Source organism: Trachemys scripta, chromosome 2 (assembly GCF_013100865.1).
Source record: "Trachemys scripta elegans isolate TJP31775 chromosome 2, CAS_Tse_1.0, whole genome shotgun sequence".
NCBI classification, from domain to species: Eukaryota; Metazoa; Chordata; order Testudines; family Emydidae; genus Trachemys; species Trachemys scripta.
The window spans coordinates 216,908,040-216,934,841 of NC_048299.1; the positions used below are offsets into that span (position 1 = coordinate 216,908,040).

The 26,802-nt window shown below is 42.2% G+C and overlaps 1 protein-coding gene across 3 annotated transcripts in view; it reads left to right on the top strand.

Annotated features, from left to right (window-relative positions):
- Window positions 1–3,628: 3,628 nt before the first annotated feature.
- TGS1 (trimethylguanosine synthase 1) overlaps window positions 3,629–26,802 on the top strand; it is a 38,123-nt gene continuing 14,949 nt past the window's right edge. For all 3 annotated transcript variants that reach the window (XM_034762940.1, XM_034762939.1, XM_034762941.1), the window contains exons 1-12: window positions 3,629–3,890; window positions 5,883–5,947; window positions 7,565–7,743; window positions 9,807–10,674; window positions 12,647–12,767; window positions 13,538–13,624; window positions 14,486–14,657; window positions 17,278–17,623; window positions 18,809–18,988; window positions 20,068–20,211; window positions 22,269–22,485; window positions 23,446–23,524. In XM_034762940.1, coding sequence (XP_034618831.1) covers window positions 3,790–3,890; window positions 5,883–5,947; window positions 7,565–7,743; window positions 9,807–10,674; window positions 12,647–12,767; window positions 13,538–13,624; window positions 14,486–14,657; window positions 17,278–17,623; window positions 18,809–18,988; window positions 20,068–20,211; window positions 22,269–22,485; window positions 23,446–23,524 — 2,559 coding nt within the window. In that variant the 5' untranslated portion in view covers window positions 3,629–3,789. The remainder of the gene's footprint in view (window positions 3,891–5,882; window positions 5,948–7,564; window positions 7,744–9,806; window positions 10,675–12,646; window positions 12,768–13,537; window positions 13,625–14,485; window positions 14,658–17,277; window positions 17,624–18,808; window positions 18,989–20,067; window positions 20,212–22,268; window positions 22,486–23,445; window positions 23,525–26,802) is intronic.

Sequence of the window (26,802 nt, forward strand, 5' to 3'; positions counted from 1 at the left end):
TGTGTTTAAATATACTGAAACATTTACGCATTTGCTAGTAAAAGATCTTTACAATTGCATGTGTTACTGTAACTTGTGATTTCTTTTAAGAAGCATTATTGTTAATTCTTCAATAATTATTGCTGTGTCTCACCTGATGTGCTCTGGACATAAACAGTACCTTTCCTACCAGCAGAAACAGGCTTAAAAAAAAAAGAAAAGTTTTTTTTTATGTTGATTTCCCCATATAAAGTAGATCACTTCCAGCTATAGTTGGTTTCTCCCCTTTGCTAAAGGCTTGTCTACCCAGGGAAACTTTCTGGATTAGCTCCACTTGTGGATGCTCTATTCTAGAATAAAAGTCACTTTGTTCCAGAATAATTTGTGTGCTGAATGCTAAATAAGTATGATGAGCAGACTAAAACTTAGCAAGTATGTTTGAAACAGCACTTGGTTGGCTAATGCTCTTCTGCTCATATTTCTCCATTATTACTGTTGTAATGCGTTTTACTGTGATGTAATTTATGTTGCAGAAAATGTTCCTTGCTGTGAATTTCTAGTTTGTAATTTATTTGTCTTTGACTTAAACTTGAAGGGTCAGAATTTAAGCAGTGAAGAGCAATATTCTTTATGCAGAAATCACAAGAATCTTAACTATATACACTTGTCTGTTTGCAATCAAGGGAAGCCAGGTACCCATATAATGACAGAAAATACATTAGATGGAAAGTATCCAATTATCCTATTGCTCTATGGAGATTTTACCCAAACAAGTAGGAATGACAACTGCCCCTACCCCTGGTCTGCCAAAATGGTTATTAAAACCAAATTTTTGATTTAACATTAATTTTTAAATGTTATCCACCATAAAGGTGTCTGTCTTCTTATGGCTCAGTTTTGCATTCCTGTGTACGCATGAATGAATCAGTTTGGGTTGAAAAAGAAGGAAGATCAAGGCCTTGCTGTTCCTTTGTAATGTATTTAAAACAAAGAAAGTGATTTACAGTGTTTCTTTCCAGTTTCTATTATCAAACTTAAATGTGCAAATCATTTATATCCGGCTTTTGTGCACAGGGAATCAAATGCTTAACCATTCAAAATGTTTGAATATAGGACAGATCAAACAGTTCCTGCAAAGCATTTTGAAATAATTGGGGTTTTGTCCCTTTTTGCTTCTTTGAGGTATAGACGCTTTAGAAGAGTTAATTTTACCAAAAAAGATTTTGGATCTATTGTTTTTTTTTAACCTTAGAAAGATCATAAAATGTAAATTCTGGTTTTGCTGGAGAACTTTTAGAGGATATCGGATGTGTTCTGTGAGTTCTTCATTGAAAGTTTGGGGTGTTCCTTTGTTGGAGTGTTTCCATTATGTTTTTATATAGGTGCTAGCAAAAAGAACAAACAGCTCCCCAACCCTGCCCCAGTGCTTTAACCAGTTTGACTTAAAAACCTTTCCCTGCTCAGCTTCCAGTGTCCTGTGATGTCAACATTACTTCTCCAATACTGATCCATTTTGCCTTTATTTTACACAGCCATTGATTGTTAGTATCTATTAATTTTTATGCCCTAAAATTGCAGACAAATGTTTATTCTGTTGTCCTTTGAAATTTAATCTTCATGTACTAGCCACTTGATGAAAATGGTAAGAGTAAAATCTTATTGAGCAAAATTAGAAATCATTTGTCTTTTAGTACAACAAGGTGTTTTATTTAGTATTTAAAATGTGTCCACTGAGTTTGAAAAATCAGTGGTCATTTTGCATGAAAACAAATGCACCTCAGAAATCTTTCGATGTTGTGTCTTCTTCAAAATCTTTCCACACTTCTTTAAAGTGTGGAAACAGAACAGTGTCCTGGTGTCAAAATCAAATGCAATAACTCTTCTCTCAGTGTTAAATGTACTTGTTTAGTCATTCAAATCAATTTTGTATGTACGATAAAGCCCTAAATAAAAAAGTTTCAGTTGGAGCCAGAACTGATTCACTTCCATTGAATTTATTTTATATGCATCATATGTGGATTTCTTCTCTAGATCATATACCGTGCCATTTACCAAATGTCATCCCCAATGATCACTCATTTTTCCACTAAAAATCCTGATCCAAAGCCCACTGAAGTCAATGGAAGTCTTTCCATTAATTTCAATGGATTTTGGATTAGGCCTTAAATGCACTTTTGAGTTAATCATGAGCAGTGTACCTCTCCTATACCTTCAAGTGGTCAAGAGTAAGTAGCATGCTGCTTACCCTACAAGGACACTAGAGGTGAGTCATAGCCTCTCTTCAAGTAGACCTGCTAACTCATGTTGAAAACTAAAAATTTCCTTGTCTTCTCTAGGATTTTACCCTGAGTTAGTTAACTCAAGTTTACAACATGCCTTTTTTCCCTGAGTGAAGACAAGGTCTTAGATGTCAGAGTAGGGCTAGCCCATGTGAAAAAGGGAGTTGGCAACTTCCCTAATTTTCCTTTCCTCCCACTCAGCTTAGTAATACATTCTGTCCCTTGGCTGCTTCATTTCCTTATCTAAAAGATGTCCGTTTCTGCACAATTGTGACCAACGAGGGAGAAGTAAACAGGTAGCTAACATTCCACAGGGACAGAACAATGATGAAAAAAATGGCCTTTTTGATGAGTGACTATACTGGTCCCAAGACAGTTGAACGTGATGTATTTGGTCATCTACTTAGCCTGTGGTTTCTACCATATTAGAGTTGAGCCTTGAGTTAGGCATCACATGTCTGCTAGGAAATGGACAACTACACAGCCCCTAAATTAGGAGGAGGTGATATGAGGGAGCATCTCTTTGGCAGAGGCCCCCAGATATGCTGCTGCCTATCCATTGAAAGAGTGTAGCATATGCTCCCTCTGGGTGCTGGCCAGCTGCCCCCTCTGATGAGGCTAGAGCTGCTGTCCCCTTGGAACTGTCATTGCACTCAGTGCCAGGGATGGAAATGAGGCAGGCTCAGCATGGTGTAGTGGGGACATGTCCCCCTCCAGTCTGGTAAGCCTGTTAAAGCTTTTAGGAAGGAAAAAATACACCATAAATATAAAGAGAGAAGATAAAATACCTATAACAAATGCAGAAATCACCAAGAGAGACCAACGTGTACTTAAAAGGCACAAAGAAGAACAGAAACAATGTGTTTGAAATATACTGTATACAAAAGGGACAAACAGGCCAGACACCTCTGCCCACTTAAAGAGGACTCCGGTACTAGAACAGCACCTTATCTCAGGAGAGGAAATCACTAGTGTAGGGACTTGAGAAGCCTCGTTCAACAGTGTTCAGATAATAGAAGAACTTGTTGCTAACAGAAGAGCCTGGTAGCAATTGCCGCGCGGGAGAGAGTCTGGCAGGAAAGCAGCGCGCTGTAGGGACAATTTCCGAGGAGTGGAAGGCGGCCGCCAGCTTCATCTCCTAGTGCCCGGGGGGCCGGGACACGGACTCTGCCCCAAGGGCCAGCAGGGCGCCCCGCGCTGCACATAACGCGGGAAGTGCCGGTAACGAAAGGCTCAGCCGGGCATTTTCCCAGCCGACGCCAGGGAGCCCAAGCGCGGCTCCCCCCATCGGCCCTGAGTCACGAAGAACACGCTCCTGCGACTCCGCCCGGACCCCATTGGGTGCGACTCCCGACCCCGCTGAGGCCGCTTCCGGCGGAAGGAACGCGGCGCCATTGCGTGCGCAGCGCCCCCGCTTCAAGCTCGGGCTTTCCCGCGGCCGCCGCTAGACTTGCACAGCAGCGCGTGCCTGGAGCCCTGGGGAGCGGCGCGTGACAGCTGCGCCCCGCCTTTCCCGTTGGCCGCGTGCGGGATGCCGTACGAGCCGCGGAGCCGCCTAGTGGCGGAGTTGCTGCTGCAGGCGGACGAGGGAGCTGGCAGCATCCTGTGCCTCTGTTCCCGGGCCTTTGTGGAGTGAGTACGGGCCCCTCCCCGGGGGGGGGGGCTCAGCTCTCTGCGGCGGGCCTGGTAACTAGCGCTAATGCAGGGCCTGCCTCTTTCCAGGGGGTGGGTCTCTCCCTGTGCACTGGGAGCACCGGAGCGTCACCTCTCTAGTGGGTGTCACCAGAAATGTCAGGTCAGCAGGGGAGATACCTGTGTGCTCCACAGCAGGGCTGGGCATTGGACCGGTCCAAAAATAATTGCTCAATGAATTGGCCAAATATTGGTCCAATATTTTCAGAGTGTCGAAATGATAAAATATTTAAAATTGCTGTCATATTAGAACAGTAACAAAAAAGAGCAAGTAGCAGAAGGGGTAGCCGTGTTAGTCTGGAGCTGTAAAAAGCAACAGAGAGTCCTGTGGCACCTTTAAGACATACCATGTATGTAAATGTTCATTTTCATTATCTGATGCCACCAACAGACGGTTGATTTTTCTTTTTTGGTGGTTCGACTTCTCTAGTTTCTGCATTGGAGTGTTGCTCTTTTAAGACATCTGAAAGCAAGCTCCACATCTTGTCCTGCTCAGATTTTGGAAGACACTTCAGATTCTTAAACCTTGGGTCGAATGCTGTAGTTATCTTTAGAAAGCTCACGTTGGTACCGTCTTTGCATTTTGTGAAATCTGCAGTGAAAGTGTTCTTAAAATGAACAACATGTGCTGGGTCATCATCCGAGACTGCTGTAACAGGAAATATATGGCAGAACGCGGGTGATACAGAGCAAGGGATATACAATTCTCCCCCAAAGCAGTCAGTCACAAATTTAATTAACACTTATTTTTTAATGAGCATCATCAGCAAGGAAGCATGTCCTCTGGAATGGTGGCTGAAGCATGAAGGGGTATATGAATGTTTAGCATATCTGGCACGTAAATACCTTGCAATGTTGGCTACAAAAGTGCCATGCAAGTGCCTGTTCTCACTTTCTGGTGACATTGCAAATAAGAAGAGGGAAGCATTATCTCCTGTAAATGTAAACAAACTTATTTGTCTTAGCGATTGGCTGAACAAGAAGTAGGATTGAGTGGACTTGTAGGCTCTGAAGTTTTACATTATTTTGTTTTTAAATGCAGTTATGTAACAAAAAAAAATCTACATTTGTAAATTGCACTTTCACAACAAAGAGATTGCACTACAGCACTTGTATGAAGTGAATTGAAAAATACTATTTCTTTTATCATTTTTACAGTGCAAATATTTGTGAGCAAAATAATATACACTTTGATTTCAATTACAACACAGCATATAATATATATGAAAATGTAGAAAAACATGCAAAATATTAAATAAATTTCAATTGATATTCTGTTGTTTAACAGTGCAATTAAAACTGGGATTAATCACGATTAATTTTTTTGAGTTAATTGCGTGAGTTAACTGCGATTAATCGACAGCCCTAATTAAGACATTTATGTAGGCTTGCTAACAGACACCATCATGCAATCAAAAGCGTAGTCTGCCACCTACATCAGGGCATTTGTGCTGGAAGATCTGACAATTTGACTGGTCAAATAGTAGACAGTCAAGTGACTGATCAGTTGACCATCTTGCCTAGCCTACTGTAAAATGTGAGCAAGACAGGATGATGCTAGCAATGAGCTTGGCATTTTGTTAGGAGCAGCATTGGGGGTAACAAAACATATTCCACTCAGCACCCTCTCAGAAGAAATCGGAGCACTTGGGCCCTGATACTGCCATGAATGACCATTGATCTTGCAAGGGGCACCCCGTGAACAGTTCATTGCGGAATTGGGGCATTAGATTTTCCCTCTATCTAGCAGGTGGAGGAGGCCCTTATTTCTCAGCCAGTCTTTACAGCTTCTTCTTGTTCTTGCTGAATTTTTCTGTGATTCGTCAGTGATGTTGCCTTCTCATGGTTCTTGTGTTGTTTTTCTGTTTCTTTGTATGCCCTTGATGATGATGATGTGTTTTAATGTTTGGGGTTTTTTCATTTGTTTTGTAGGGATCGAAAATTATACAAATTAGGACTAAAGGGGTTTTATGGTAAAGAAGACTATGACAGTACAGGTAAAGTATGCTTGATAATTAAAGACACCAAGGTTCATTTTAGTTCAAGTGGCTAAATTAATTACTAATTATGTAGTAAATATGTGCTTTGTGGTAATATGTGTAATTATGAAAACAAGTGATTACATTAGTTATTCAGGGTGCGGTAGTGCTGTATAGTTGCTAACCCATAATCATACACTCATTTCTCATCCATTTCTCAATGCTTTTGCTAAGAGGACCTGCCCTGCATAAGGATAACATAATTATAAGTGTACATTGTGTTCTGGCAACTGTAACTTCCTCTGCTCTGATTGGCTACCATCCTTAGCACTCCCCATCAAGATGCCTACGTGAACATGATTCCCTTCACATCTGATTTCCTCCTTACTATCCTGTCACTCCTACCCGGCCCAGATATTAAATATTTTGTAAAGGAAAAGCTCTACTTAGAGAGGAGGCTAAACTTTCCACATACATTGAGAAAGGACAACAAAGTGGAGATTGAAAGAACTTGGAGTTGTCAGAGTGGTGGGGGTCAGAAACGGAGGCAATCATATTTGTTTTAGGTATATGGATGAATTCTGGGGCCAGTCACCAACCAAAGCATAGAGGTGAAAGGAGAGAGACTACATTTTAGTAGATGAACTTGAAGATGATCCTTGTTATCTGCATAATAAATATATTCTGGGCTAAGAAACTATGATTTTTTTAAAATGCTTAAGAATCAATTTTCTCTACAGAATTACAAATGTCTGCGTTTAACCAGCCTCATTAATATGGAGTGTCTACTTTGGCAATGATTTTTGTAGCGCTAAACAAATTTGTAATTATATCAATTTTTTTTTAAATGTAAAGACTGAGAGAAGAGCAAATGGTGACTTGATAGCTGTCTGTATCCTTTTTGAGAAGATTTAGTGACATTCTTGGCACGCCATGTTGTGTAAAATTGTATGATCTTTGTTACCCCATTTATGCTACATTTGTAAAGTTGCTGACCATTTCCATGGTTTAACGATATGCCAAAAGAAGTCCTGTGAAATGTTTACTTTCTGTACTCTCTCCCTTGCTTTTAGATTTTTGGCCAGATAATATCAGGCAGCATGTGTTTTATAAATATTTAAACAGCTGGGACTTGATTTTCACACTGGGTCTTCATGTTGTAGGCACAAAATTGTGCCTGTAGTGAATTGCACCCACAATTCTGTGTCCCCACTCCATTCACGCTTTTTCCTGGGAATTTATTTTTAGTGCAGTTCATTGCAGGGGCAAAAATCGTGCAGGCAAAAATCAAGGCCCTTATTCTGTTATAATTAATTGAAATAATGACATAGTTCAAAAGTTCAGAATTCATGAGTGTATTTCTTGGCTGCTGTGTTTAAAAAAAAAAAAAAAAAAGTCAACAAAACTAGTCACTTCAGATGAGTTGGAGATAATTGGTTTTGCCACAATGATCAACTAACGCAAGAGATGGAGAAGGCTGGGCCTACTAATCTTTCAAATGTTATTATGGAATGTAACAGGGGAAAGAAACTTGCGGTGCAGATCTCCTGATTCTCTATCAGAAAGATACAGAGCAGAGCTGGGTAGAATTGAAACCAATTTATGAAATTGTAAATTCATATAACTTGTTTATAGGAGAGGAGCAAACAGAGGAAGAGAAGGAGGGGAATCATCATCCCAATGTGGCAAAAAATTCAAACAACAATCATTCTTTGGTCCTGGAAGAGGATGAACTGGACTCGGAGGCTGAACTCATGAGAAGTATGGGGTTACCACTTCAGTTCGGAGGGCTGTCACCTCACAAGGAATTTGTGGTAAACCCCAGTTTACTGTGCTTTTTATGCGTCTGTATTTCCAGACTCTGGACTATGAAAGTAAATTGAACGCTGTGTGATGTGGGTCTCTCTGTATTTGCGTGAAGGAGCTGGTCCACAGAGCAAGTTGTAGGACTAGAAACTGATTAATTTCTTGAATGAACCAGTTTGTGAATAAACTGATCAAAACACAATATTAAAAACAGTGGTACACAAACTATGGGACAAAGAAATTGAATGGGAAATGAATACACACTAGTTTTAATTTATAGAACACTGGTAAGAGTGGTGCTTTACAAAGTGTATGTTAAAATAAAGAATGGTATGAGGGCTGTGAAGGAAGTAACATCAGTGAAAGACTGGTATTCGTTCTCTGGAACCAACTTCTTGATGGTCCAGCTTTTGCCTCTGAAGTGGCCACACACAATCTGAAGAGCAGGTTTGAGTTTAAGTAACTCTCATGTTTGACTTTTTTCAGATTCATAATAGAAAAGTTTTGTTCTAAAATATAGGTACTTCCAAAGATATTTGTACAGATAACAACCCCATTAGGTAACTCTGGATGTCTTTTATCCAGCAGGCATTAAGAAAAAATGAGTAAGGTTTCCTTTGCAAAACTTGGATCACAGCATTTCAGTTCTAGCTGAACTTTGACAGCAACTGAAAATGGGTTTCCAATTTAACAACTTGAACACCGCTTGTTCTTTTGAAAGTCTCAGCCATTGATGCAAATGAACTTTGAAGCTCCTTTCCTCAGCACTACAAAGCTGAGTGAAGCTGACTGCGATTCAGAAATAAGTTTGGGGATGTACTTCTGTGCAGGATAAGGGTTTTTTTTGTAGCTGTTGGCCCTAGTAAGTTGTACTCAGTGTAAAAGAGGATTATTCTCTTTCCATCTTACTGCCAAATTAATAATTTCATGGATTTAGCCAAAGATCCACTGTCAGGCACTAGTGAAACAATTTCTTGATCTCTGTCGATGGCTTTTAAAAATGACTACAGGCCAAATTCACTGCTTATGTAAACAAGCATTCCTGCGCTAAAGTGAATGGAGTTTAATTTGTTTATACCAATGATGATACTAAGTTGACCATCTTATTACTTTTTTCCTCCTATTAGTTGTTTCCCTGTCTCTTCTCCTTCACCATTGGATAGTTTTGTCAGGTTTACTTTGTATCTTGGGCAGCAAATGGAAGGGTTATTTGCTGTGGCAGAAGTTCATTTCTTTCCCTGCTACCCTCCAAAAGCTTCCTTAGTATCTTCTACCAGTGATCTCATGAGTAAGGCTACGATTTTGTCATGGATATTTTTAATAAAAGTAATGGACAGGTCATGGGCAATAAACATGGAAGCCATGACCTGTTCCTGACTTGCACTAAAAATAGATATGACAAAATGGGGAGGGAGGAGGGTCCAGCACCCTGCCCCACTGAATGCAGGGGCGGGGAGCAGTGGCTCCCTGCCTAATGGCTGGGAGCTGGGGACAGGGGTGGGGGGAATCCTCTGTTACCCTACAGGGCTGGGAGCTCAGGGATCCCCTCACTGCCTATGGTGACTGGGAGCTCTGGGGGTCCTCCACTGCCCGCTGGAGCTGGGGAGTTCCAGGGGTTCCCTGTGGTGGCTGGGGCACTCTGGGGGGAGCCCTACTGTCTGCCGGGGCTGGGATGCTCCGGGGGGGTCCCCCTGCCCTGCAGGGCTGGGAGCTTCAGGGGATCCCCTGTTGCCCTGCAGGGCTGGGAGTTGCGGGGCAGGCTGCCACCCATGGCAGCTGGGAGCTGCGGAGAGTCCCCCACTGCCGCAGTGGCTGGGCTGCTGCAGGAGCTCAGTGTCACAGAGGTTGCAGAAAGTCACGAAATCTGTGACTTCCGCGACCTCCATGACATACTCGTAGCTTTACTCATGAGGAAAAAAATACTTGCATTAGCCTTCTGAGTAGTGAGAGGAGGGCAGAAGCAGGAATGTCTCTGAAGACCGAAAAAGGAGGAAAGAATAAATTCTCCCTTGTGAGTTACTTGGTTCTGGGCATTTTTTAAAAACACATTTTATTTCTCTTTGATTTTTAGGCATCAGAAAATTCCAGAAAGAGAAATAAGATAGTGAAGAAGAAAAAGAAGAAAAAGTTGCAGCAAAAGCACTTGAATGAGATCATGCGGGAAACCTGGGAGGAAGATTGTGAAGACCATAACCAGTCTTTTTCAGATGATCCAGCTTTACATACAGAACAAACTGAGGAGAAAAAAACATGCCAGCTTCCGAATGAGGACAACTGTGAAAATAGAGATTGCCCTATTAATGATGCTTTACCCAGTGAGATGAAAGAGAAATGGGAAAAATATTGGAGTGAGTATGGAGAAGGTCTTCTGTGGCAAAGTTGGCTGGAGAAGCACATGGAAGTAGAATTGTCTGAGAATGTACCTACCTTTGAGCCTTGGAACTCTCCTGACACCAAGGAAAAGTGGAAGCAGCATTATAGCGAACTATACTGGTATTACTGGGAACAATTTCAGTACTGGGCAAGTCAAGGATGGACTGTTGACAGCCCACATGATGCTGGCACAGAAATCAACGCGTTTAAACTCGAAACAGATCCTCCAGGAGAAGTAGACTGTGTTAGTACAGATGCTGTATCTCGTCAAGTGCTGGACTCACAACTTTCTTCTTATCCTCCCTCCAACATCAGTTGTAAAGAAAACCCTAGTTCATGTGATGAGCACCATAATGAAATCCTCTCTGGGCTTAGTAACATAAATCTGGATTTGGAGGAAGCGGAGGAGAGCAAATTAGCCCTAACAATAATTTATGACGGCCATCAAAATCTGAGTTCAACTAGTAGTACAAGGCAGTGTCCTTGTGTTTCCAGCCAGAAGGAATCATGCAATGGAGGAACCAGGAAAAGTGCATCTTCTGAAAATAAAAGCGCAAACCAGTCAGGTCCGTATGGGATTCTGGTAATATTTCTCCAGATGGATTTATATAACACAAGAACTGACCTTAGCCCTGTCTCTGTTACTCAGTTTAACCCTGTGAATTGAGTATTTTGTAGAATGATTAACAACTAAATTTTATTTTCTTCTGTCTAATTAACTCAAGCCTCATCTCTCTCCTCTTAGACCTTATTATTGAACATATTCTTTGGATAAAAGTCTTTTAATGGAATATCTCTTTTTTTTTATAAATCTCTGGATCTACTAGAGAAGTGGTGGGATAACAGTATTAGTGCTTCATCATTTTAAATTTTTCTGCTGTGCAGCTGCTATACTATTTATATACAGGAAAAGCGGTATTATCTGGCACTTTACAAACCAGAAAGCTCTATAAACTGGCATTTCGGGAGGGGTTGTGGGGTGTGGGATCTGGGAGGGAGTTTGGGTGCAGGAGGGGTTTCGTGGTGTTGGATCTGGGAACTCCCACCCTCTTAATTAACTGGATTTTTTGACATAATGGCACCCCTCATTTCCCCAACATGCTGGATAACAAAGCTTTTACTGTAAAAACAGACCAGTTGGCTTCCTCCTAGTATATATCTCACTCAGTAGGTTGGAGTAAATAGAACAAAAATAGATGTTTTAATAAATCTGGCCTGTGAAAGATCAATTTTGAAGGAAAGTCCTTATAACCATACAATCCTTTCTTCATTCCATCTTCTCATGTCTGCCCCAAAATACTGTACCTGAACATCTGTTTTTGTTTGATTCAATGTATGTAATATCACAAGGCATCCATTTGCTTACTGCACTATAAACTATTAGGTATGAACAAATCAAGTTGGTGGTACTATATAAGCCAGATGGGCAAACTACGGCCCGTGGGCCACATCCGGCCCATCAAACCATTTAATCTGATCCTTACCCCACTCCGCGTGGCTCCCAGAAAGCAGCCAGCATGACCCCCCCCCACAGGCTCCTACGTAGTACACGGATCCCAGCCAATGGGAGCTGCAGGGGCGGTGCCTGCGGTTAAGGCAGTGCACAGAACCGCCTAGCCGTGCTTCGGAGCCGGAGGGCGGGACCTGCTTCCAGGAGCTGCTTGCCTTGTGCCTGCCTGCGCTCCCCAGAGGCAGCCCGCATAACTCTTTTGTACTGCTCTGTGGTTCTCTTCTGCTTAAGAGGAGGGGTGGAATATGCAAGACCAGCAGTGGCTGAGGTGTTAGGAGGTTGATGCAGAAACCTGTAGTAGCCACTGCTGAGGACTGTAGATAGCGGACAGATTTTTCCCCCTTCTCCTGGCAGCTTCACAGAAACACCAGAGGCAGGAGGTTGGAGCCAACTCTCAGCAGCCTCCCCATCCCTCTTTTCCTTCTTTATCCCCTCTATTCTCCTTAAATTGCTGCCCTTAGCCCTGGGACTGCCAGTGAGTTGTTTGAGTGCTGCTGTGAGTTCTTTAGCCAATGTCACTGCCAGGGCCGGTTCCAGGCATCAGCCTACCAAGCATGTGCTTGGGGCGGCACCTGGAGGGGGCGGCGCTCACCTGGGGAGAGCGGAGCCGCAGCGGGCTCACCGCCCTCCCCCCAGCGCTCCGGCCGGCCGGGGAGAGCGGGGCCCTGGCCAGGCTCTCCGCCCTCCCCCGGTGCTCTGGCCGGCCGGGGAGAGCGGGGCCGTGGCCTGGCTCTCCGCCCTCCTCCCGGCGCTCCCGCCGGTCGGGGAGAGCAGGGCCGTGGCCGGGCTCTCCGCCCTCCCCCCGGCGCTCTGGCCGCCAGGGAGAGCGGAGCCGCGGCGGGCTCGCCGCCCTCCCCCGGCGCTCTGGCCGGCAGGGGAGAGCGGGGCCGCGGCCGGGCTCTCCGCCCTCCTCCCGGCGCTCCGGTCGGCCGGGGAGAGCAGGGTCCCGGCCAGGCTGTCCGCCCTCCTCCCAGTGCTCCGTTTTTATGCCTCTTTAGATTTACAGTGCCGTTTTTATGCCTCTTTAGATTTACAGGAGCCATCTAGACCAAATTCAAATGACAAAAGAGGATCATACAACAGTGATAAGAAAGAAGACGAAGAAGAGGATGAGCCACCTGAATATAAACATGCCAAACTCAAGAGAGGGCAAGTAATAAATTAGTTTTTTCTATTTCTAAAATCCCTTTCTGTGTGTTCCTGTGTATTAGAATGGCTCCTAGCACAATGGGGCCCTGATCCTAATTGGATCAGTTGGCTATTCCTGCAATGCAAATAATAATAATTGGCTTTCCTGCCTCCTTATCTTCCCATCTGACAGCATGGAGCTTCTATGTTGGTTGGAGGTCACTCTTTCTTTATTCCAAGGAAAGAATTTAGAGCCCTGACTTCCAAACTCTATGGGAGGTATATACACACTTACGTCACCAGATTGTTAAATTAGATGGGATGCACCTTCTGTTGAGAATGGACTTGTTTATTTGTAATTGGCATAAAAATCTGCTTTTTTATTTTGGGGGATGGTAAGAGAAGGAATGGGAACATTATTAAGTAGTTGCTAGTTTAGGTGGTAATGCTAATGTGTTAATATCGTTCCAGTAGCATAAGAACAAGAAATGCTTATGCCTTGAGGTAGAAAAAGCCTATTGTCTCCATTCATATGGACAGATTGCCCTTGTCTAGCTTGTGACTTGGAGGATATAAATGGAAAGGTCACTGTCTGTGATACTTACTGATGTGTATATTAAAACTTCATTAATACTTGGGTTTGTTCATGATGTAGCCTTTAAAACCCAGAAGATAAGAGTACAGGCTGTGGAGTCTGCCAGCGTTAATGGGAATTTTCCTCTCTTACTAGGAACTGTAATAAAAATGATAACTTTTTACAGAAAGTAACTGGTATCTGGGTTTCTTAATAGCCATGAACTGGATGCAGATGAAAATCCTGTTGCAGATCCTGAGGAAACCTGTTCTCTTCTGGGATTCAAGCATGGTACAGGACAAAAGTAATGACTTATAAGCAAATTCAGTGTTCCTCCCTCCCTCTCCCCCCCGCCCTCCGAAAATTAGCTCCTTTTACGCACTAGCTTCCCCATAACTATTATTTTCAAGTATTAATAGCAATCTCTGTTCCTTTTGACTAGTAAGTTATTTGAAGGTTATTTTGAAAATTAGTGTTTGTGCTTAATAAAACTGTAGGTTTATCTTTGGGTGATTGTAGGGGTGGAAAGGAGGGATGCAAAGTGTTAAAGGTGAATTAGAGAATAGTAAAAGTGCTTTGAAGTGAAGGTAACAAATAACAAAGGTTTAAATTAGATGGCATCCTAAAGTATAACTCATGTTTTGTTAAAATGCATGTGGTTTTATAGATATCTCGGTTTTGTGAAATTATGAATTAGTCTCTTAAATTCTCTGCTCCTGAGGGCTCTGATTGTTAATCAGCTTTTAAAAGTTTGGTGTCTAGTTAGGAGCCAGATAGGAACTTATTGTAGCTTCATTATATTAGGACAAAGCCACTGTCCCGTTAATGCAGATGTTGACAGTGTTTTATTTCATCTTGAAAACAGTTTCCATTGGCTCATCGCATGGTCTACACACTTGCGGAGGAGGATGTTTTAGTTTGGCTCCATCCAGTATGGAGTCCATTTTACTTGTAAGATAAGATGTCATTAACACACATTGTGTAAAATGCAAATATTTTAATTTTATGGGGAGATCTGGATAGTTAAATTTGTATTTAGGCTGAAAAGTGTAATTTTAAGATAATGTTTGGCCTGTCAACCCTGACAGTCTCTCTCTAACATTTCATAACAGCTGACTCTCACATATTTAAACTTCTGTTCTTAATCAATAATTTTTGATTGCAGATATGGGGGAATTTCAAACTTTAGCTGCAAGGTCCAGTATTTGGAGAAAAATGCAAAGCTCAAATCCCAGTTCTTGGACATGCGCAAACCAGTCAAGAGAAAAAACAAACACATCTTCTTCACAGAAGAGTCAGAAATGTTGTCTTGCCAAAAAAGTACAACTTTGAGTAAGGTATAAGTATTTCTTATAAGTTTATTTATTAGCACTGGTATAGCAAAGCACCCTAACCACAGTACCATAGATGTATCCGTGTTTGTTCTGATAACTATTATTGAACTGTGAAAACGGGAATGTTTAGGCCAGTAAAGATCAAATGAATGCACATTATTAAGCATCAACCTGGGTCTCTTTATTGCTTACACATCTTTCTTTAGTAAAAAGCACTCTAGTCAGGAAGCATATCAAAACAGTGAAAGACTCTTCGAGTTGTTTTGAAGAATGTCATCTTAACAGTCAACTTATATAAACAGCTTTCGTTACCTCTAGATTCCTCATTTGTTCAGTAATGTGTATATATGTTTCTAATTATAGACCAATGGTGGGTAACCTGTGGCCTACGCCGGATGCAGACCATCAGGGTAATCTGATTGCGGGCCGCGAGATATTTTGCTGATGTTGACCATCCGCAGGCACCACCATCTCCAGCTCCCAGTGGCTGCGGTTCTATGTTCCCGGCCAGTGGGAGCTGTGGGACGCGGTGCCTACAGGCGAAGGGGCCACAGGGATGTGCTGGCTGCCGCTTCTCACAGCTCCCATTGGCTGGGAACAGAGAACCATGGCCACTGGGAACTGTGGGGGGCGGTGCCTGCGGTGTCAGCAAAATGTCTCGCGGCCTGCAATCAGATTACCCTGATGGGCTGCGTGCATTGCCCACCACTGTTATAGATCGTTGAATTACCTGCATTTTGAAATACATGCATTTCAAAATGCAAACACATGCATTAATAGTGAGGAAAAAATATTTGTATGCTATAGTGAATTGTATACACCTGCATAACTTTTTATTGCACATAAAAATACCCCCAAACAGCTTTATGCATTCTCCTGTCCATCACCAGGACATTTGCTATATTGTTGCTGTGATCACCCAAATCATTGGTTTAGGTTTCAGCCTGACTCAACAGAAACTACTAGATTGTTCACTATTATAGACTGTAGCAACTGATTTTTAGTCATCACTTTTTCTTCCTTGTTATATTATTTTGATAACTTCAGTATTCTTGTTGGGTTTGTTTACCGGTACCTACTTTAATGTAATCTCAATCTTAACAGATTTTTTGCCTAGGAATTAGTAACATATTTAGAGAAACTTGTTATACAAGTGATTTTTCTAGTTAACAGCCTCCTTTTTAAGATCTGTTATCTCACATTCTTCTAAGGCTCATGGGATTTCCAACTCTCCTATTGCAAAATTTATTTTCCACACTGGTGGGTAGTGATGTGTTGGACCTTAAACTTGTCACTAAACTCACTGATCTAAGACTGAGTATTGCCCACCCTGCACCTGAGGCCAGTGTAATTCTAGGGAAAATTCCACTTTGGGGGGATTAAGAAAGAAATATGTGGCTATTTGAAAATAACGGTATACTTTCTACGGTTTACATGAGGAGGTCTGTCTCCTGCTGATGTAAGCCCAGTCTTGCAAAGACAATAGCGGTAATGTTAAGGTTAACCATATGTGGAGATCTTTGAAGGATCAGGGCTCCAACTGTTAACATTAGATAAGGCGTTCTGGTAGTTTTTCTCCAGGGCATTTCACATTGAAGATTTCGCGCGCTCGCTCTCTCTCTCTCTCTCTCTTCCTTCTAAAGAGAGAATAAACTTATTTTGATGGAATTTCCTACTACACAGAGCCTTCCTTAGGTACAATTCAGCGGAAGAGGCAGCTAACGTGGAGCTAATTTACATGCACTTTGCAGCCTTCTTTAAATGCAGTTCACAGGATGAGACAGTTAACTAAAAAGCTGTAAATCTGGCCTACATATGCCAGAAAGTTTTTCATATTATTCTTTGTTTTCATCTCTAATGAATTCTGTGAAATTGGATTATTGTACTACCTATATGAATTAATTGCATGGATTTTGTCTCCTGCATACACACAGAATGCGTATCTAAAGTTGTAAAGGAAAATTTGTGTTATTATTTAGTATTTGGAGAATTAGTCTGATCATATATTGATTCATTGGCCCAAAGAAGCAGTTTGCACATTCACTTTTAACTGTGCAAGCTTAAGATTTTCAACAGTTTTTTTTTAGGGTATATAATACGTTAATATGAACTATTGCTATATCAGTGGAAGAGAGTTTTAAACTAGTGGTTCTCAACCAGGGGTACACATACCCTTGGGGATACGCAGAGGTCTTCGAGGGGGTACATCAACTCATTTACCTAGTTTTACAACAGGCTACATAAAAAGCGCTAGCGAAGTCAGTACAAACTAAAATTTCATATAGACAATGAATGACTTGTTTATACTTCTCTGTATACTATACGCAGAAGTGCAAGTACAATATTTATATTCCAGTTGATTTATTTTATAATTATATGGTAAAAATAAGAAAAAGTAAGCAATTTTTCATTAATAGTGTGCTGTGACACTTTTGTATTTTCATGTCAGATTTTTGTAAGCAAGTAGCTTTTAAATGAGGTGAAGCTTGGGGGTACACAAGACAAATCAGACTTCTGAAAGGGGTACAGTAGTCTGGAAAGGTTGAGAGCCACTGGTTTAAACTACCTTGTTTCATCGTGATGATGGTGCAATCTAATTATTTGTGATTCTTGACAATTCCAGGTAGAGAAGTTCCTAAAACAGGTTAGTGAACCTGTGGAGGAGACTATATCCCAGGAATCCTTTGCTCAGGATAAGATGCTGGGCTCCTCTACAAGCAGTGACTCAGAGGAACAGGAAAATTCACAAAGTAATAATCTCAGTGTGAAAAAGCATGACCCGCTATCTTCCAGCATTGTTAGTTATGAACTTGGAACAAATAACCTTGAAGAAAAGGAGAAGGAAGACGCAACAGCAAGTGGCTCTATCTCTCAGAGCTCAGGAAGACAGGAATGTCATTCTGGGCGACAGCTAGTTGCTCTGGATATTCCAGATTATCTTCAGGTAGAAACAGAAAGTGTGAGTCAAGGTACGTACAGTTTTTAATAACTGGAGGCAAATTGGTTATAAACTTTATCCTGTAAGGTTTCTTTACCAGTCTATTTGTCATTTTATATTTACTTAATGAAACTTACTATATTCTTAAAGTTTTCAGTCAAAAACTTGCAAACTGAGATTTGGTTTGTGCAGTGCCAGTGCAGGTGAAGGTGGCTTTGGCATTTCTCTGAATAAATTCTGACCTTGCCACTGTTTTTAATAATGATTCTTTGGGGCTTGTAATGAACAACAGTTTGACAATCTTCTTTACTCCCAGTGAACTCCCTCATTGCTGCATTGTTTCAGTAGTGAGGGAGAGTCTTTAGTAGGGATTGATTCAATTAAAACAAATGTCTGGATTGTCAGAGTTTGGGTTCTTGGATCTGTTATTGCACTGAGCCTCAAGAAACATATAATGTGTCAATACTAACATTACTTTATTTTCTAGAAAAAAAAAATCCAGTATTTTATGAGCCTTTTTTTTTTATTATTTAACACTTACTATGCTCCAAAGGAATAGGATTACTGAGGATTCCATATACATTCCATTGTTCCTGTGGTTGCAGTTTTACTTATTTTAATATAAGATTAGTAGTACATAATTCTTCTGTGTAGATCAGCTTTGATTTCTGGTTTAAATACAAAGCATAATTCAGTTGCTTATACTTGGTCACTAAATTGCCCTCTGATTTGGATTACAGTTGTTAATTATGCAGTGTCAACTATATTGCCATCTGCTGAAAAGAATGGTAAATCTGCTGAGATTCACCCCTTTGCCAGTTAACCAGTCAGCTTAACAGCTAAGTCAGGGGCAATAAGTACAGGAACCAAGCAGCCAAGATAACTAGATTTGACATTGGTGAGCAGGAGGGTTTGACGCTGTGGCGGGGGTGCAGATCAGAGAAGCTTGTCGGGGTGGTGCTCCAACTGTAAATTCACCCCAAGTTCCTAATGCCACTCTGAGCTCTCATTCTCTTCCCTTTGACCTACCAATCCAAACCCACCGCAAGACACTTCATCAGTATTCCCCTTTCTGTCTTAATAATGGGTTTGTGGCCTAGCTATATCTGTACTGGAAATTTGGTATGGAACCACTGCAGCCTGCACAAACGTAACCATGAGTGTCTCTAGCTCAGGTCACCAACCTGATGCTAACTTTGTAATTTGGTGTTTTCAGTTGTAGCTGAACCAACTGAAAGAAGAAATACCCAAAAGAAAAAAAAGAAGAAAAAAAAGAATAGAACGACACCACCATCTTTTCCTGCTGAGATTGCCGCTGATCCTGAGCTGGCCAAATACTGGGCACAGCGTTACAGACTGTTTTCTCGGTTTGATGAGGGGATTAAATTAGATAGAGGTATGTCCAACTCTGATATTCTATGATTCTATGTTATTAGCTGGCGCGTGCAAACATTGCAGTGTAAAGGTATTTAAACCTGCACTTTCATCATCTGATAAGAAAGAACAAAGCAGAAGTGAATAATAATTTAATCATTGTGGCATGTATGAACAAATGTATAGTGATCTGGTGCAGATCAGCATAGCTCATTGATTTCAATAGAGCTATGTTGATCTCTGCTGAGGATCTGCCACATATGTCAGACCTGATCTTTTCTGAAAATTGAGCTGCCTGTAATTATACCATATTCTGTTTGATTAATTCGTGTCAGCAGTGGTCTTCAGAAATCAGATGGCAAAAGGTGTAATCTGTATATGGCCAAATAAACTTCCGATGTTGAAATATGCTGATTACATGTCATGTTTGCATATTAAATGTTCTAAATTTAGTCAGTTGCTAAAATACAGCTTTACATAGATCAGTATGGGTTCTCCAAGGAAAAAAGTCATAAATTTGCAGAAAGACTAGTGATTGTATAACAACTTCTTGTGATTTTTTTATCATCTTATTTCAAGCAGCCCCCATTTTCAAGCGGTCCCCATGTAAATATAAGGAGAAATATTAGGCATACAGAACTTCAATTATAAAGACCCATGTTCTGTCTTCTCTACCATTTTATTTCAGCTCTGTTTTAATTTTAACATAAATTCTGGATCTGCTGTATATTTGTTTGTAACATAATGGTGTTGTTGTGACTTAAGTAGAAACCATTATCTTTTCATCACAGTATTGTAGGGCTTGATCCTACAAGGTGCTGAGCACTTTGGCTCAATCTAGCACTGAAGTATATGTTTAGCTGTAATTACATGAGTAGGCTGACTTTAGTGGGACTACTCCTGGACTTAAAGTAAACTGCTGTATCGAATTAGTATTCAGAACCTTACAGGGTCAATCCCATAATTCCATAGTAAAATGCATGGTGCCAAAATTGCTGGGCTTAATTTAATGTTCAGCCTCTGTTTAGTTCTTTTGAATGATTGATTTTGGAAACAATTGACAAATTTTCTCTCCGTCCCTTCCCACACTGCCTCCATCAGAGGGTTGGTTTTCTGTTACACCTGAGAAGATTGCTAAGCATATTGCAAGCCGTGTCAGGCAGTCCTTCAACTGTGATATAGTAGTGGATGCGTTCTGTGGAGTTGGAGGAAATGCTATTCAGTTTGCCTTGGCATCAAAAAGAGGTAATCATCTATTTGTATACAGTGATTTCCCCACCCCATCCCCTGTTCTCTCTATCAGTAGTCTTGATACCGGATTTCTACATGTGTTTTACCTTATTCATTATGTTCTACTGCGATATATACTATTGATGAATTTTTTTACTCCAGCATAAGCATGTCAATCTTTTTGTTTATATATTTGAAAAAACCAGGACTGCTCTTGTGTTTCTGCCATGCATATTTTAATCAGTTTATTTTAGCCAAAGATGATCACTTGTTGCATTATTCAAAGTTATTTTATTTATCACATGTTTTAGTAAAATAGCTAATTTGTATGATGTGTATATCCCAAGCCCAAGTAGACTCCCATAGCTCTGTAAGGATTGGGCTGGAATAATTTAATATAAAAATAAATAACACAGGGACTACAGTACTGATTAAAATTAAAATGAATAATACAAATTAATGAAGACACTCCATTTTTAATTTGAATGAAGCTGCTGCAATATTTCCAGTCTCCCACATCAGAGTGGTGCAGAATCTAAAGAATTTGCTGTGGAAGTTAGGTTCAGCTTGTGACAGACTTCCTGGGACAATGCCTGTGACAAACTAAGGGACATCATTGACTGGCTCTGAGAAAAGTGCCATCTAGTCTCCCCTCGCCAAAAAGAGAGAAAAAGAATTTGGGAGGAAATGCTCTTCACTCCAACAGTTTAAGAAAAACAGTGTATAAGAGATGTTCCCAAGAATAGTTTTTCTCAAGAAATCATTTATCAGGTTTAATAATCCCACAGTCCCCAAGGATCTTTTAGGTTTTTTTTTTTCTTCAGTTGATCTGATTCTGGTGAGGCACAGAAAATTAAGCTAATCAGCAGTGTATGTCAGAAGAGCAGTTTACAGCTTCTTGTTTCCATGACAACTATGCAGTATGCAATTGTGTGCCACTTATAAGCACATTACATATGGTCTATAAAATACTGCCAATAATAGGAGCACATGCTGGTGCAGCTAAGCCAGTTCCTGCAAAGTAATGTTAATCTATAATAAGTGTATTTTTACATTGATAATTTATTGCTACTGCACTAATGGAGTGAAAGCAACTTCTTCAGTGAAAACATATAATACTCCACATTCTGCTCCATGGAATCTCTCACTAAGCGTTCATGGGTGCAAAGCAGATTCATATTCTAGTGCTGAATATTTTCTGGGGAAGGCAGATTATGATGTGATCTATGCTAAATTTGGCAGTTCACATTCAGTTATTTCTGTAACTATTCTTTTCATCTAAACTTAGTTTTTTTCTTTATATTTTGTGACTGAGTTTTGTGTAAATGTTTATACTGTATCATAACAGCTCTCATGCTGTACCAGGTGCACATAGTTTCAGTTTACTTTTCAGAAGAGTTATTGATTAGTATCATCTCTTGCAGCCTGTCTTTCATTTATTCTTGGGGTGAGATCAGCTGCCAGTCAAGGAGTTTGAGCCATGTATCCTAGGGGGTTCTGCTGGTGTCAAGGAAAGGAAAGGAGTCTTTGCCCTCCCAGAATGCATTACCTACCAGGACTCCAGCCCAGTGTTGAGTTGGTAGATCAACATAGTAGCAGATGCACAGTTCCAAATACCCCAGCTCAGGAATGCACAGGGAGCCATTACAGAACTGTGCTTCATAGCATGCAGGGTATGTTCAACCACAGCCAGCTTTCCCAGATCTCACCTGCTTTCCCTCCTTCCTGCAGTGTGAAACTCTACTGTTTCTGCAGCATCTGGGAACCCCTGCTTTCCAGTGTTGGAGGGTAAGAATTTGCCCCTTTGAGGAAATACAGTCTGGTGTGCTTTAGCAACAAGATTGAGATAATTGGCTATTGGTATATGACAAAAAGTATACATATTTATAGAAGTCCCGACTGGGAACACAAAATTAGTGGGTTTATAAATGCGTTATGCACCTAAGAACTACAATATAGCACCTTAACCAAAGGAACATCTTGTTTTGGCAAACAATATGGACATCTGTCCAATGGCTTTGTCAGCTTGTGTTTCATAGTGTTAATTCTTTTTCCTTTCATCTTCTTTTCAGTGATTGCGATCGATATTGACCCTGTTAAGATCAGTCTTGCCCACAATAATGCAGAAGTGTATGGAGTAGCTGATCAGATAGACTTCATATGTGGAGACTTCATGTTGCTGGCTTCTCATATAAAAGCAGATGTTGTGTTCCTCAGCCCTCCGTGGGGGGGTCCTGACTATGCCACGGCAGAAATCTTTGATGTTAGAACAATGATATCGCCTGATGGATATCCTTTCAAAGTCATATGCTCACAGCAATAGCTCTCACACATTAACAAGAGCTTTACTTCTTTTAGCTTCAGGAATATTCACTTCAGGAATAGAACAGTGCATGATTCTTTGGTTCTATCTTGTTCTGTTGTTACTTTGGGCTCCTTTGAACTTGATTTGGAATTGCGGGTGCAAAATGCTTGAAAATCAGGCCTTAAATGTGTGAGGTTGGATACCCAAAAATTGAGGTGCTCAGAATTAGTGGACACATGAAACTTGGTCCTTAGTGATTTGCCCATGCAGAGAGTCGTGTTAGAGCTGGGGTTAATGCTCAGGAGCATCTACCTTCAAGATCGGTGTGCAGTGGATTTAGATCACGTGTCTCCAAAAATTATCAAAAAACAATTGTTGATATCGCTTTTGATTTTTCTTCTTTGTTTTTTTTAATTGAAACTATGAAGTATATTTGTTTGAAAACATGATCTTGTTGCTTAGGATTTTTCATATGTTCCCTGCCTCTATTTTCTTTCTTGAGGCCATGATCTTATGTGACATGATCATCTTCACATTAATCAGTTGTGGTGTTGCAACCAGAGGGTTATGTGTGTGTGTGTGTGTAACTTTCAATCTTTTATATATGTGTGATTAATTAGAAGGATCAAGCCAGAATATGGGATAGAAAATAGCTAGCAAATGAAAAATGTGTGACAGTTTTAACAGGTACTATTTTCATTTTAAGAAACAATGTTAGTGAAACTCTTAAACATGAAACACTTCATAACATCTGGGCAAATTTATGGAATGTGAAGAGTTTATCCATTTTGGCAGTGCTAGGTCTGACATTTCAAAAGAGTATCTAACGTGTAGCACCAATAGACTAAGTAGAAGAATGTAATGTCTCTAATCACTAGATGGGGGATATTATAACCTAGCAAATGAACCCATGTCAAGCTTTTTTTTCCTTTACTGGCCTCTACATTTGAAATTTTCAAGCTGTCCCAGAAGATCACAAACAACATTGTGTATTTCCTGCCACGCAATGCTGACATTGACCAGGTAAGTTATCATTCACAAGTAGCTTTTCAGAAGCAACTTTTCTGATATAAATTTATCTTTTAACCTTATTCAAATGAATCAGTTGTTGTAGTAGAGGCCTGTAGTTAATAACTTCTACCTTTACAACATATCTTAACATATTGGGAAACTGGATAGTGAATAACTCATGTCAGTTTGTTTTTCCTTACTGCATTCTAGAACAACAGTACGTTACTCTCTCAATTTTGTGTGCCGCTCTCCTCCAAACTCCTATCCTTCTGGCAGGGTGTTAACTAATGCTTCTTCATATCAATCAAACCAGTTATAGCATGTGTCTTTAACCAGCGCTGGACTTGAGGAGAGTTGTTGAATAACAAAGCTCAGTGTTCAGATTTTCAGTACATAAAGAAAGCTGAAGAAAATCATTATACATCCTGGAATACCAACTTGAGTAGCATCTTAGGTAATGTACAAAGTAAACAATGTTTTTGGGCTCTAGAATATCAGTGTGCTGCTAGAAGCAGAGCTGACATTAGTTACCTATACAATTGCTTGTTCACATATAGGCAGCATGTAACCCAGATCAGACTAGATGATCACAATGATTCCTTCTGGCCTCGGAATCTGTGAATTATAAAAGAAGCCTTGGGCAGAATCAGGAATAGAATCCAACCCTCTTCTGTCTCACGCTACTGCCTTAACCTCAAGAGAACATCCATACTCTTCTTACAACTCTCTCTCATTTGCTGTCCATCCTGTGCACTGAATGAGGCATGCCTCTTGTAGAACAAACAGTTTTTAACTACATCCTCATATACTATTATGATGCATGGTGGCTGAACCATTTGAGCTGAAACTTTAAAATAAAATACACCTCTACCCCGATATAACGCGACCCGATATGACACAAATTCTGATATAACGCGGTAAAGCAGTGCTCCGGCGGGGCGGGGCTGCGCACTCCGGCGGATCAAAGCAAGTTCGATATAACGTGGTTTCACCTATAACACGGTAAGATTTTTTGGCTCCCGAGGACAGCATTATGTTGGGGTACAGGTGTATTCACCTTGAGACAAAGGGCAAGCATGGAAAACTTCTGGCTGAAAAATTAAGCTTTGGGCGAGTTTTACGAGCAGTTGAAAATGGAATCGTAGAGTGTTAGGCTCCCTCAACTATAGGCATCACTACCAGTTCTGTCTGTAATGTGAAAAGGTCTGTGGTAAGTGTGACCCGAGGTGCCTAGGGTAACCCACACTGAAAATGCCACGGTCAGAGCAGGCTGCAAAAAGGAGAGTAGATTCTAACTGATGGTTAACACTGTAGTTAGATTCACCAATCAATCACAAACTGTGATCCTGATCCCCCACACTGGTTATTAAGAAGCTGAAAAAAAGAAATCACACAGCCCCCTTTATTGCATTCCAGTCTGTGGCTCCCAGTCAGCAAATAGGTCCAGTAAAGTGAGAAGTTATTTAAAACTCTGTTCTAAACTGTATTTAAAACTGTATAAAATATTCTTCTGATCCCCAGAGGACCAGATATTATATTACCCGATCAATACTAGTTTAGATCTTACCCAGAATACCTCTCTGCCAGCCAATCCTTTAGTATCTAAAACGGGTCGGCAACCTTTCAGAAGTGGTGTGCCGAGTCTTCATTTATTCACGCTGATTTAAGGTTCGTGTGCCAGTAATACATTTTAACGTTTTTATTAGGTCTCTTTCTATAAGTCTGTAATATATAACTAAAGTATTGTTGTATGTAAAGTAAATAAGGTTTTTAAAATGTTTAAGAAGCTTCATTTAAAATTAAATTAAAGTGCAGAGCCCCCCAAACCAGTGGCCAGGACCCGGGCAGCGTGAGTGCCACTGAAAATCAGCTCGCATGCCGCCTTCGGCACACGTGCCATAGGTTGCCTACCCCTGATCTAAAACAAAGGTTTATTAGAAAAGAAAAGAACAAGAAGAGAATTGTTAAATGGTCAAAGCAATCAGAGAAGCAGGATTAAAGACAAAATGGAGGTGATACCAGGGCCAGTGCAAGGATATTTTGCGCCCTAGGCAAAACTTCCACCTTGCCCCCCCGCCCCCTTACACATCGATTCATTGAGGGACAAATCCCAACGAGCCTTTATAGACCCTAGGGGCCAGCCGTGCCCAGGGGCTGCTTCCCAGAGCAGGTTCCCCCCTCCCCAACCCCTGAACTCCCCTGGAGAGTGCACAGCGCCCCCACGAGCCCTCCCTACCCCACCCCGGTGGCCCCCTCCCCGAGTCCACTCACTGGCTTTGCTGGGTTTGGGCCACTTTGGCAGCGAGGAGCCGCCTTCCGGAGAGCCAGAGCGTCCTGCTTGCGGGGGTGGTGAGCCCCAGCCATGGAGGAGCCGGCGAGGCGCAGGGGGGCAGCAGCCCTGCAAAGGCAGCGGTGCCGCTAGTGGGGAGCAGCCGCGCCCACCGCCCCTCCTGCCCAGGCTGCGGCCCGGCGCCCCCCCCCCGGGGGCTCCTGCAGGCTGCAGTGGATGCATGCGGGTGCCAGCCCCCATGCGCCCCCCGGCACTCCCCTCACCGCGCTCGGGCTCTGCGGCTCCTGGGCACGTGAGCCGCTACCTCTGGGGTGCAGGGGCCCGAAGCCTGCTCCAGGAGGGGCAGCGGCGGCTCACGCCCAGGAGCCGCAGAACCCGAGTGTGGTGAGCATGCCCGGGCTGCGGCCTGGCTGCCCCCTACGCCCCCGAAGGCTCCTGCAGCAGATACATGCGGGCGACGGCCCCCGTGCGCCCTCAGGTCCCACCTCCCCGCGCTCGGGCTCTGCAGCTCCTGGGAGCAGGCTCAGGGCCCCTGCGGCTGCGGCTCGCATGCCCAGGAGCTGCAGAGCCCGAGAGCAGCAAGGGGGAAGCCGGGGGGCGCATGGGGGCCACCGCCCACATGCATCTGCTGCAGCCTGCAGGAGCCCCTGGGTGCGGGCACTGGGCCACAGCCTGGGCAGGAGGGGTGGGGGGTACAGCTGCTTCCCGCTAGCGGCGCCGACGCCTTTGCAGGGCTGCCCCCTCCCACCCCCCCACTCCCCCGCGCCACGCTGGCTCCTCCATGGCTGGGGCTCGCTGCCCCCACAAGCCAATGCTCTGGCTCTCCGGTGCCTCCAAAACGCGACTCCTCCCTGCCGAGCCAGGGCACCGCTTTTTGGCGCCCCCAAGCACTTGGCGCCCTAGGCGAACGCCTAGTTCGCCTAGTGGTTGCACCGGCCCTGGGTGATGCAGCTCCCTTTTTGTAAAAGCCACATGGCAAAGGATATATCCTCTGTCCCAA